At 36.0% G+C, this 13,155-nt stretch overlaps 1 protein-coding gene across 1 annotated transcript in view; it reads left to right on the forward strand.

Moving 5' to 3' along the window:
- Nucleotides 1-1,493: 1,493 nt before the first annotated feature.
- LOC137999710 (AF4/FMR2 family member 4-like) overlaps nt 1,494-13,155 on the forward strand; it is a 29,585-nt gene continuing 17,923 nt past the window's right edge. The window contains exons 1-6 of the mRNA XM_068845570.1: nt 1,494-1,554; nt 3,036-3,074; nt 3,656-3,697; nt 4,805-5,412; nt 8,623-8,647; nt 12,685-12,732. Of these exons, the coding sequence (XP_068701671.1) occupies nt 1,498-1,554; nt 3,036-3,074; nt 3,656-3,697; nt 4,805-5,412; nt 8,623-8,647; nt 12,685-12,732 (819 nt within the window). The 5' untranslated portion in view covers nt 1,494-1,497. The remainder of the gene's footprint in view (nt 1,555-3,035; nt 3,075-3,655; nt 3,698-4,804; nt 5,413-8,622; nt 8,648-12,684; nt 12,733-13,155) is intronic.

The raw sequence follows: 13,155 nt of genomic DNA on the forward strand, positions 1-13,155 counted from the left end.
TTTTGTGACCCAGATTGAACTTAAGAAAAGTGAAAAAGTGATTTTCCAATAACGCTAGAACTGAATTTTTTTTTTTTTTTATATGGTGATATTGTGAGAAAAATGGTTGTCTGATGTCTTTGATTTTCATTTAAGCTTTTCTGTCGTGCATGATACTGTCTGGGTTTGTCAACATGCCATACAGTACTAAAAAGTACATTTCATTGTATCTGTATTCTGCTGAGTAAATATTTTAGCACTTTAATAATGGCATTGCATTTTTTAAACCCAGTAACAATCTCAAAAAAGATATGATGATAAGTTCTTGTTTTGTTTTTAATTACTGTAATACAATCCATTTGTAGCCATTTGGCTCTTGCGGGAAAAGCTTAGAGCCTTCATTTTGGTAATCTGCCTCTTGATAAAGTTGACTTACAGCTATAGTTTAACTTACAAGTACGAGATACCTGGAGGTAAGGTTAATCCCGATCTGGAATAAATAGCAGAACATTGAAGACCATAGGAAATAAATTTGTAATCATAATAATTACTATTGTTCCTGAGATTTTCAAACACTATGGAAGTGAAAACCAATCGGTATGTTTGTGAAGATAATCTCCATATACTACATGTACGTCACTTGTTTTGATTTTAACTGTGTTGAATTCACATGTGAAGAATGTTAGATTATCTATCGCTCAATGTTGGGTTCCATTGACTCCTGCGATTGAGAATTAATAGATTTCACTTGTGTTAAAACTCAAATTTGCTTGCTGAAGACTTCCAACTTCAAACTGTGTACATATCATGGTGATTATCGATTTCAAGGAAGTTAACATTTGTGGACTTGGCACACAAAGTGGTAATGATTGGCAACTTCATCTATGACCTTGGTTGTGTTGCCTGTGGCATCATACTGAATGAGATTCAATCAGTCGCAATCTTTCAATAACTAAGGTTTTTATCTCTGGTTATACTGGTCTGCCCTTTTCAGCTAATTAATTTTTTGCTGGTTTGCCTTCTCTGAGGTCATACAAGGATGTAATAATGACTGCTAGGAATGGCAAATGGTACCTCCAAAATCTTGGCGCTCGCAAATTTTTCATCCGATTTCAAAATCTTGACAACCTTTGCAGAGTCTTGAAATCTCATTTATATTGCATTTATGTCGTGTGAAGTCTTGCATGTTTTGGTCTTGGTCTGGGATTCGCAAACAAGGATCTCAGCGAGTCTTGGATTTTACCATTTGTCACCCCTACTGTGGCGAGGATGTTGTCTGAAAGTCAAAGTTTAGTACGTAAAATGTGTGGCAATCATCAAGGATTGTACATGATCTTGAACAATGCCCAGTTGTCTATGTTGGCCATACTGCATTTTGCCACACACTTCAGAATTGTTGTTTATATTGCAAGAAGGATGATCATTGACTAGAGTAATTGGCTCCCTAAAATTGTTGTAATGGTGTTCTTTATTTGGTGTGGTAATTGTGTTTTGAATAAAATTTTAGACTGGCGATTCATGAACGAGAGAGAGAAGAAGAGACGCCGCCGAGCTAAACTGGCACCACAGGCATCAGTAAGTTGATTAAAAAATAAAAAAATAAGTTGATAAAAACTTGTGGTTGGCAAGCAGTCCTTAATTTAAAGGGGCTAGGTCAGGCAATTTTAGGCAATTTCAGCACTGATTGAATGGTCATAGAATTAACTAAAATATCAAAATAACTGTTCAAAACTATAGAAGAACTCTAACAAAACACAGGGAAGCCAAGAAGGGACATGGATGGACAAAACTGGAGAGGATTGAAATGGATTGAATTTGGGTAAATTTGAAAAACGTCGGCCCACCTTTTTTCAAATTTATATCTGCCTATATCAAAATGTCATTTACACAGCTGGAAAATCATTCTCAGTTGTTATGTGGCCGTGATTTTGCAAATGAAATACTCTTGCTATGTCAGTTTGACGTTTAGAGCTTATAATTAACAAAATTAAACAAAAGTACCTAAAATAGCGTGACCTAGCCCCTTTAATGATGTAACCTAAGAAGAGCACATCCTTTTATGTGCCTGGAACAGACTTAAACCCATTGACTCCTGGCAGTGAGACTTAACGTTACAGTTTTTACTCCGTCTAATGCCAGATGATTTTACTCGTCAACTGGGGGTGAACTGCGGGTGTCCTGGGGTCTCTGTGGAGTCAAGGGGTTAACCAGTCAAAAACTACTTGTCCCCTCCATTAAGCACTTTATCGTAATGACGTTTATTTAGAGGTTATCAACGCAAGATGACACAATGTCAAAGTTATTATTTTACTCCAGTGGATAGCGAAGTTTTGGTAAAGAAAAGAACTTGTGGACTGTTCTGATCATTACCTTCCAAAATTTAGTTGATGGTGTTTGGTTGGAATTATGCCATTGGAACCGCGGAAAGAAATGCATCTGTGGTATCCTTCTTATGGAACTCTTGTCCTTGGGTCTTGTTGTGTGGAGCACACAAAAAAATCATTACACATGGCTTTCTGAATTGCTGGGTTCTCTAACCCCTCTAATTTTTACATTCGATTATTAAATATCGCATGCAAAGGTTTGAAATTTGATTGGGAAAAATTGATTAATGCTAGACATATGCAAGCCTTACTGTTACAATTATTTATGATTGTAAAATAGTTTTATTGGGTACAAAAATGTATTACCCAGAGGTAAAGATGGCTCATTTGTACCAAACAAACTTTGAGAAGCTTTTGCTAATGTTAAGAAATGTTACTGTCCTTTTTCATCTTGAGTTTCCTTGGTATATACAATAATAAAAGTGGAGTTTGTTTGACACTTATAACCCCACCCCACATGTGACAGAGCTTTCTAAAATCATGAATAGTCAAGGAGCTATTTTGGTCAGTAAGATTTATAAAGTTGTGTTTTTTAAAGGCATTAAATCTTGGCATCCATTAAAGGTGTCTTCGGTTTTCAATCAATTCTTCGTACATGCAGTTTTGTACATTAATCGTTGATCATACACTACACCCTTAATTTAGCCTTTGTTTCCCCCCATATTAATCTAGAGCAATGCTGACATTCCCAAGTTTGAAGAACCAAGGAGGGTATGTTTTGTAGTTTTACTTCACTAATAATTTTACTGAACTAATCACATGCATGGCTGTGATACCTATATCCTAATAACCCTGAATGTCTTCCTTTATTCAAGGGTCTTGTTACCCCATATTATCGGGGCTTTTTTTGGAGGCAGCCCCCTTTGTTGGGAAACTCAACGAAGTAACGGCAGACTCTGGCGGTGTTATGTGTGTTTATGGGGGGTAGGCATTGTCTGATTATGACCATTGGTACTGTCTTTTTCATGTGATCTTTGCCCTTGCATCTTGCCTGCTTAGCCTCTTAGGTGTAATTATTTTATTTAAGCTTTTAAAACCCTAGCAAAGCAGTTTGCTACCATTGTTGGTTTAGTATGGTAGCCTTTGTGGTGTGTCTTCTCGTCAACGGTAGACATGCTAATTCTTGATTTACCAGTACAGGTATGTAGATTGAGACCAAGCAAACTTAGGCCTTTGTGTAGAGCTTGTTTTTTTTCATGAATAGAATTGTTAGTTAAGTAAAAATAGAGCCTCACTAACCATAACTGTGGAAATTGTCAGTGTTGTGATTGTTCCTTTTCATTGGTTGCCAGGTTCAACCATCTGCAGAAGATCTTTTGCAGCAGAGAATTCAGGTGAGGGTGAATGCTGGAGATGAACTCAAAGGTGTTGACTTGAAATATGCAATTAGCAACATCATGGGAACCCATATTTGCTGTTTGGGGGTCATCCGTGATGATTCAAGACTTGTGTGGATGTGTGCTATAAAATTACAGTACTGTAATTATTATTATATTATTATTATTATTATTATTATTATTATATTATTATTCAAATTAGAGTAATTTTACTTGTCCATAATTATTATGAGATATAGTCTTAGGACAAGTAGAGACTGTACAATATAACATTGAAAAATTGAAAATCACGAAGGTCTAACAATGTTATAATTTCCTTATTTGCAATTTCTCAACGTTGTATTGTACAATGCCTACTTGTACTCAGATCATTTCTAATAGAACTTCAAAAAGTGGAGAATAACACGCAACTGTGAGAATCGTTATTTGGGTGCGCACTTGGATCACTCTGAACTTTTCATGGAACAGTTAATCTTTTTACGTTTAAAAAATATATATATACATTGGGGGTCTGTGATTGGAAAATGAAACAATAGATGATACAAAGTGCATCTAGCCCCAATAACAAAAGAAACTTCAGGTCTTAAGGACCAGTGGAAGTAGCAGTGTCATAGGTACAGGATACTTGAATACTTGGGAGCAAGGTTCCCTGAAATGTAATGGGTGGGGTTTCTGTACAAAGACAAGTCAAAACTTTTGTACTTTTTAAATTTCTGTTTTATATAACTTCGGTTTTTACTTTTTCTAGTCAACCTGGGTAAAATCAGCAAATTGCTTGATATAAAAAAAATCAAATTATGTATCTAATGCTAAATAAAATAGTAGAGGTTGCTTTGTGGGTTTCATCATATTAATTTTAATATTTTGGGTGTACAATATTATGTAAACAGATGTGTCCAGATATGCCCATAATTAAGATGCAGGCAGAATTCAATAAATGTCATGAAGTGTCCCCTTGCTCTTGTGCCCAACTTCAACATCGCTTGTGTCTTGGAATACAGATAATTAACGGCACAAATTGTTCGCCATGCGGTACAGTTTTGCTGTTTGTAGCACTCCGTGTGTTCACAATTTGTCACATGCTGTGTCTTGATTTCTTGACAGGCCACATTGGGTACTTACGAATCTGTGGTGACAGTATTGCAAAACCAAAACCAACTTTATGGCATTCCCAGACTTCCACAGACACCAGTGGATGGTGATCAGAAGTTCCAGTTTAACTCAAAAAACAAAGATTCACTAAGTCCTAGTGACGTAAAGAAAGCTAAGACTGCATCCTTATTATCCAATTATCAGGCAAGACTTCAGAAACGTAGTGAGCAGAATGGGATAAAAACTCAGAAATTTAATGGAGTGCTGTCAAACAGCTCTGGACATGATAAAGTGAAGTCTCCTTTCGTTGCAAAAACTCAAGAGAGTCATAGTGCACCTAAGAGTTCCACACTGTCGCAGTTAAAATCCCCACCTCTTGCTGAGGTGTCTAAAGTAGATAAAAAGAAGACTGAATCAAAAGCAGTTGTTAATGGTTCCGTGAAATCATTGCAAGGAGAAGAGAAAGTGAGGGAAATGACTAAGCTCAAGATAAAAGAGGAAAAAGATGAAAAGAGCAAGCCTAAAAATGAAGTGGAGAGTGGTGAAGTTCTGAAGGGAACAGTTGTCAAATCCATTACAAGTAACAAAAGCAAACCACCTAAAATCCGCCTGCCTGAAAGGTAAATATTTTTGTATCTCGTCTTTGTTGATATGTCCAGCTGTGTTCATGCATGCACATGCTGCCAGAGTGTGTCATTGCGTCCTTGGACACACTAGTTTTTCTTTGGATTCACAGAATATAGAGTGTTTTCACTCACCTGATCAGTAATCTTGTTTTTTCACTGAAACAAAAGAAAACGTTTACATGATAATAGAGCTGAATTCCTGAAGGATTAGTTGGGTACACCAACATGGCCGCCTTTCCATTGTTTAGGTACACCAACATGGCCGCTGTGACATCGTGTGAAAACACTCTATAGAACAAAGGGTCCAGTTGGACGCAGAAAAAAATTGAATGTTTATGCAAATTACAAATGCCAGGAAAAATATGTGTTCAAACGGCTTATTTCACAATGAAATTGAACATGCCCATTTCTCACTATGGAGGCAAATGATTTCATCATGTCAACGATTATGTCCAGCTTGAGGAGTTAAATTCTTGCGTTTGAATTTCCACGTGTCATGTGACGTTATCTGAGCAGTTTTTCAGGCGACACTCTCGATCTGCCAATGACATTTCAGTAGAAGTTTAGGTTGTTGCATGCTTTTCAAGTGAATTTCAAGCATTAGTTTGTTTATTGTGAGCGAAATGACAGAGAACCCAACTGTGAAGTATATTAAATTTTTGTTTGTGTGACCCAGTGTTTATATTAAATCCGGATGCACACCTGTTATAATCTCGGATCTTGTTTTGCAGGTAATTCGTCTGTTTGCAAATTATTATGCAACTTTTTTGGAGTTCGTGTTAAAAGTAATGTGTTTAACATGAAACTTGAAGTTATTCAAGTTCAATATTAACATTGGCCATGGCGAAGTCACGGGCCAACAATTTGAATCACTTATCTTGTGTACTCTTTTGTTCCCAAATTAAACTGCAAGTGCTGTTAAAATAAATGACGCTCTTTTACGGAAAATTGATTCAGTTCTCTTTTTGGTTGGTTGTGGTTGTCAACTGGAACCAACAGTTCCTACATCGAACGGTTTCCTTGAGATGTTTTCAGATGTGATTGATGGAGCTTTGATAGCACATAATCTCAATTTTGATCAATGAATCAACGGGCATAGCAGTTTCAAAGAAATTGATCATTTTTATTTTTAGGACATATTTGAGGGGAGGGATATTAAAGACTTCGTTTTGGTGCAATTTATAAATCTGAAAGGTTACTGTAGCAGCAATTAAGAGGAAATTAACTCTTTTTGAATATTAATGTACCACCAAATTTTTCAAGAAGGGGTCCAGAGGACCCCCAAAGTTGAAACCTGGATCTATACATGTCTGGTAATAATTACCCTGGAAGCTCCACTCACCCGAAATGGTTTTCAGGGAGGTCCTGTGTCCAATCGAATTGGAATTTTGAGATGTTGGTTTATGAGGAGAGGGGAAAACTGGAGAACCACCAGAAAAACCTCTCGGAGCAGAGTAAAGAACCAACAACAAACTTAACTCACATATGCCAAAGAGCCCAGAATCGAACCCTGGGCCTCATTGGTACTATGCCAGTGCTATTTAACAATAATTATTATCCTACGAGGGCACGCTGGATATGAAGTGATAATGACGAGTTGGTTATAATCATTTTATATCCAGCAAGCCCAAGTAGAATAATTATAATTGTTTGATTAAAAACTCCATGGTGTTCCCATGGATAGTATTGTCAACTAAAGCATTGATTTTTTGCCTCAGTTTATTCCAGTCCAAAACGGCTTTTGTCTGCCATTTTTTCTCAGAGCTGCAAAAACGTTTTCAGCTTGCTTTATTGCTGATGTGTTCCTTGACCATATTAGGTACAGCAGGTATATGAACTGATATCCTGTGTTCGGCTAGCCAATGAGAATGCTGGAAATCTGATACCCGTAGTTCAGTTTTTAATAAAACCACTTAGCCATCCCTTCTCTCCCCCTACTGGAAGACAGTTTCAGTTGGTAGTTGTCAAAGCCAATAATTTCTATAGAAAGACTATCCTTGGAAATTAATTTTCTCTTACCTGCAATGTTAATTAATGCACTCTAGTTCAATTTTCCCCATTTTGAAAATACCTCTGACTTAGTGAGATGGTCATGGCAAATAACAATTATCTGCTCTCCTATTCGGTTGATATTGCACGAGAGGGAAAACACATTTACTTCAGAAAAACTAGGAGCTATAGACTTGTTTGTACATGTAGTATGGTGCAGTGGCCAAACATGAAGCTACTTGGATAGCCCAAGGCATGACCATAACCCTTCCTCTTAAAATCCTTGGTTTTGAAGCATTTAAGTGGAATTTCCTGTGTACTGTATTGAGATCTATCACTTCCTAATTAGTCCATTAGCCAGCTGACTCTTATTTCACAAGTTTTGGGGGGTTTTCCTCTTTAAAGTTTACATACATTTTTTCAGTGTTATTCAAATTAGAGGACTGTTTTGAAGACTTGTGCCTCTGTACAAGTAACTCACAAAAAGAACAAAATAGGTTGCTATTCTTGTTTTCAGTCTTCCACTTTTTACAATTCTGTTAATGCTTGAAAGAATGTAAGATTAGCTAGCTTTTTTTTGTTTTTAATTCAAGAATCTTTCAAGTTGCGTCATAAGGTAGAATTTCGAGATTGAGGCAAATTTGATCAAGGGATTCCATGTACTGCAGATCCTGTGGATATTTCTTGTTATCCCAATTAGCTACTCTTTACTTACTTAAAACAGATAACTCTTTTAACTGATTGCCCAGAAGTAATGAGGACTTTGGAATTTGTTGCTCCACCTGTATCTTCTGCAAAAAAAATTTGGCATTTTAATAATATTAATGTTTTTCACTGAGTTGAACCCAACATTTAAGAGGATAATCAATTCCCAGACAGGAATAATGGACGCACTGTCTATCGACACTTGACAACACTTGAAAACTCCTGCTCAGTAGTTTCCTTTTTATCAGTTGATCTTCAGGAGGGGGTATAAATTTCATTTCCCTTTTCAGCTTTGGCCAAAGTACATGTATTCATTTTCGTGAACAAGGGCAACTGAAAGTTAGTGCCGGTAATTGGATTTACCGGTATTGCTAATTTCATTTGTGGGGAATTATTAGATTGAATTGATTACTTTCTAGCTTGGGTTACCAGTTGATCTTGTGAAAGGATTGTCATTTTGGTACTGGCCCTGTAAAGTTTCCCTTAATGACTGTGTGTTTGTTTTCACAGGAATATAACTACAGCATCAGCAGAGGTGAGAAATTCCTATATCGTGATGCATGCAACCCTGTTAAAAGTTAATGCGATTTGTTCCTGACATACGGTCATGAGTACTGTTGAGGACAAAAGTGTAGTTAAGCGGAAAACATTTTCAGCTGTGGATACACAAAGCGTATCCACGACTGTGGTTAGGGGTCAGAATATGCAAATATGTCACTCACTCAGATGTAAACTAATTGACAAGTAAACAACTGTTATCATTTTTTTTCAAGATATGCCAATTTGTCACCTACTCAGCTGTTTAATTCAAATGGATAATGCCTCAACGTAATACGTCAGAAGAAAGAAAAGAATCAAACACAATTTCACTCTAAATGGCCATCCTCTGGTACTTCATAGGCTTTTCACAACCTAGTAAAAAGTTTAAAAGAGCCGAAAACACCGGCTGGCGATTGTTTTTACCTGGCTCTTTTGCATCTATAAAATGCAACTAAATACAGCATGTTTCATGATCCGTTCCAGATTTTGTGAAGGGTTGAAAAGTTTTGGACACAATCCTTGTTTTTACTTATCGCAAAATGATGCATTCGTAGCTGTTTACATAGTTGAGGACTCTTCGGCTATATGAAAATGACCTGGAGTAGCCTGCCAATGATAACACATTTTTTGTGGATAAAAATCAAACTTGAATTCAGGAATTATTTCCTAGCAAGATCAGAAAGCAACTGATCGCAACAGAACAAGCAATGTATTCATGACTTCTTCACAGTTCTCCTTTGATTATCTTCTATGCTGTGTTTTTGTGTGTTCTCACAAAAACTCCCACTTGAAAATAATGGTTTCGTCTGCCTTCCTATTCTCTTTCAAACAAGATACATTGTAGTTCCTTGTCAATTTAATCGTTATTAGTCAACTTATATTGTTATTGCTCTCTGTTGCAATTTTATTTTTGTGTATAATTTAATCATCTTGAAGGACTCTGTAATAAATACTCTATGGAGTAATGTCTTAATTAACCAGTAAAATTTGCAAATTGTAACAGTACTGATTGATAACCACAGCTGAAACAGAATTATATGATAAATTATTGGGACCCTCCACATGCTTTTTGTGGAGTGAGGACTAAAACAGCAAGACTTGCTTTTGTGAAGAATGACGTTAAAGGCAATTTGTTGTGTAGGACAGAGTCCAAGTGATGTATGTATTGATGCATTTTGTCACAACAGCTTACAGCATACGAGCAAACTCTCATGTGTTGAATGTCATTATTACACCAGCTGCTAATCACTAAAGAATAGGTCTTCATTCAGTACCTTCGACTTTACAAAAGCTACTTCCAATTACTGTGGCGACCAAAGTAATTACTCCAGATTACTGTGCGAACCACCTTTACATCGTTTTGTAATTTTATGTTAATTAGACCTACTGCCATCATTTTGAAATAAATATTCCTTGTTAAATGTGCTCGTCATAGCGAGGCCAGAAAGGCTTACATGTATTAGCATTAAAACAAAAGAATATTTTATTTGGCCACCATTATGAAAGAGGTCTATGTTTTGGACCACAACACTGTCACTGTGAATACCAGGCCCCTTACTTTTCGAATATAACTTACTGTGTTGTGTGTTCTTTGGTGTCCCTGTGCCTCCAGCCAGGTGATCCAATGCTCAACCAACTGAGCCAATAGGTTATCAGTTCCTGTAGTAATTGGAAGGCTATTTTCTCACTCTTGCTTTCGAATACGCTACAACTAGTCTTCAGTGATGCCTGTAAAATATGAAGTAGTTGTACATTGACTCACAGGAGAATAATTTTTACAGGTACACAATAATTTAGTTAAAATTTGGTCTGTTATTAATAGGCCTAGAACATCCCCAGCCATTCAATAACTGTCCTCTGTCATAGTAAAATGGGACAATTGTTGTTTTTGTTAGCTGTTGCTTACCATCTCAAAATAGCCGGCACAAATGTTTGCTATGGTTTGCACTTTCAACAATATTAATAATGTCTCCCTTTTTAGATTTTGCCTGTGGATTTTTTTAACATGATAAGGGATGGTTCTTATAATAATTATAGTTAAACCAGAAAACAGCAAAACTCTTGATCTGTAGCCTTTTTCTGGTAACAAGAGTCAACAACAGTCGAATTGTTTAACCATGCCGATTTAAACATTAGACAATTTTGTTGAAGTTCAGTGTGGGAGGTTACTATTTGAAATGACCAGTAACTTATTCTAAAAGAGAACACACCCACACAATAGCTGAACTTTGAAAGTGGGAGTATTGCTATTCTTTGGATAATTTTCATAAGGAACAACAAACTTGTGTACTGAAAATTTAATTCCAATTTAAAACAAAAAAAAGGGATGGTAAATTTTTGTAGGATTTATATTTTTGTTAGTTACTGTGAAGGAGACGTTTTGAAGTAAAGCAGGTGTTTTTTTGTGAAACTTTGTGTTTTGTTGGTGAAGAGGGTAGTGTAACTAATCTCACTTGAATGAGTTCGCTTACAGAGTTAGTATTTTGTTTAGTGGCCTAAATCTCGCCGTTTTTAAAAATAATTATCATGTTCTAACACTGTTTTATACAAGAATATTGTCGCTTTGTTGAGTTTACAAGTTTGGGGATCGTGATTAGCATAACAAACAAGGACTCATATTCCTGCCTGATTTGAAAATGTGCTCTTCTAACACAGCTGACAAGAGTGGGCCCCGGGTTAAATTTGCTTTTGTGAAAATTGAACTGTATACGATTAAAAACTGAAAGGTATCGATTAGTCAACTGAATTTGCGTTAGTCATTGCTGTTAGGGGTTTGGTTTTTGTTTCTTGCCATAATTACATTGCCTATGCACTTTGCAGTGAAATAACGTGTTGGGAAAACTAAGCAGGCTTAGATCTCATAAAAAATTCAGATCTAATAGCCTTTTCAATCAATTTTGTTTGATTTTCCCTGTCATTTTCTTTGTTTTATTAACCATGGTGTCAAAATATCATGGCTTGCAATCTGTATTAAATATGATAGTCCTTTTATTAAAAACGTATTGCAGTATTTTAGGTAGAATATTGATAAGGTCTTAGAAAGCTGAGGCAATGTTTTTTGCCTTAAGCCAAAAAAAAAAAAACCTTGTTTTATAATTTGACAGGTAATTTTTCATCTAAGGCAAATAGTTTATTCGCAGTGTGGTGAGTGTTGAGAAGTACATTTGATGTCTGTGCATTAAAGATAAGGTTAGAGCACCAAACAGACATCAAGGAGAAGCGCAGAATAAATAGCCACTTCAAAACATTTTTCTCGTTTCCTTTCTTTCTAAGTAGTGTTTTGACAATATCCAGAAAGTGAAGTTTTATGCTGTTGAAATATTGGTAGCTTTTAAGATCAACTGGAAAATGATGCTTTAATTGTAATTTTGTGTCCTCAGGATGTAGTGTGTCCAACAACTTTTTTTTTCAGTGGCACCAAGATTATTTTAATGCTGCACAAATCTAGACCATTAGTGATTAGAATCAGTTATCATTAAGAGACAGGTGAAACAGCAGCTCATCATGTTCATAGATACAAAGTCCTGTCTTTGTTGCGTGCTGTTGATAAAACTTCTCTTTGTCATGCTGCATTTAAGATGGTTTCTCATTTTCCTTCAAATGTCATTGGATCACTTTTGCCAAGGATGTACGTACGTGTACAGTAACGCTGAATTGGAGTCCTGTAGTTTTCAAACAGCCGTAAAGTTTTGCTTTTTAGGGATAGCTGATTGTTTCAGTTACACACATTGTACGGCAGCTGTTTCTAGAGAACCAGACAATTAACAGAAATCGAACTTTTTAAATTTCTGTTTACCTGAGACACTGTCTGAATTATATCTGATCTACATCCCTTTCTCTGGTTGATTTTATTGCGTTAATGTCTCTTTGACTACTTTCACTGCTTTTTGCTGGTTTGTACTTTATATTTCTTTTTGTTCAGAGTTTTTAATATTTGCAGTGTACTGAGGTTTGGATCATGGTAATGATTTATTCCCTTGGTTTCCCATCATTTTTAACGAGTTATTGTTTTTCTTTTTTCTGGTCACGTAGGATAAATGCTCAGTGAATGAACCAACAAAAGTAGAGAGGATTATAGCGGTAAATAATTATTATTGTTTTTCTATCTTTGTTAAGACTTCTTTTACAATCATCATGAATGCCAAGTTGCTTCTTTAATGAAAAAAAAAATCGTAAAAGTCATTGTCTTCCCAAGCCCCCAAATTGACTCACTCTTGCACTCTAATCATTAGTTTTCATTTCCTTTCATTGTTGTCCCCCTCTCTTTTCTTTCATCCGTGTTGGTGAAAACGCTTTTTTTTTTTATGGACATTTTTTTCTTTATGTTTTAGGGTTACGTAATGTTTTGTGTTTTGCGCTTTACGTGCAGTTTAATAAATGAGCAGGAGTGTTTTATCAGGTCTTAAGACCATGAGACGAAGCCAGGTGGTTTTAGACCTGATGACACATAATCTGTGAGTTTATTGAACGACTAAAGAAGAAAAACAAGCCATGCCTTATTAG

Source organism: Montipora foliosa, chromosome 4, assembly GCF_036669935.1.
Source record: "Montipora foliosa isolate CH-2021 chromosome 4, ASM3666993v2, whole genome shotgun sequence".
Classification (NCBI taxonomy): domain Eukaryota; kingdom Metazoa; phylum Cnidaria; class Anthozoa; order Scleractinia; family Acroporidae; genus Montipora; species Montipora foliosa.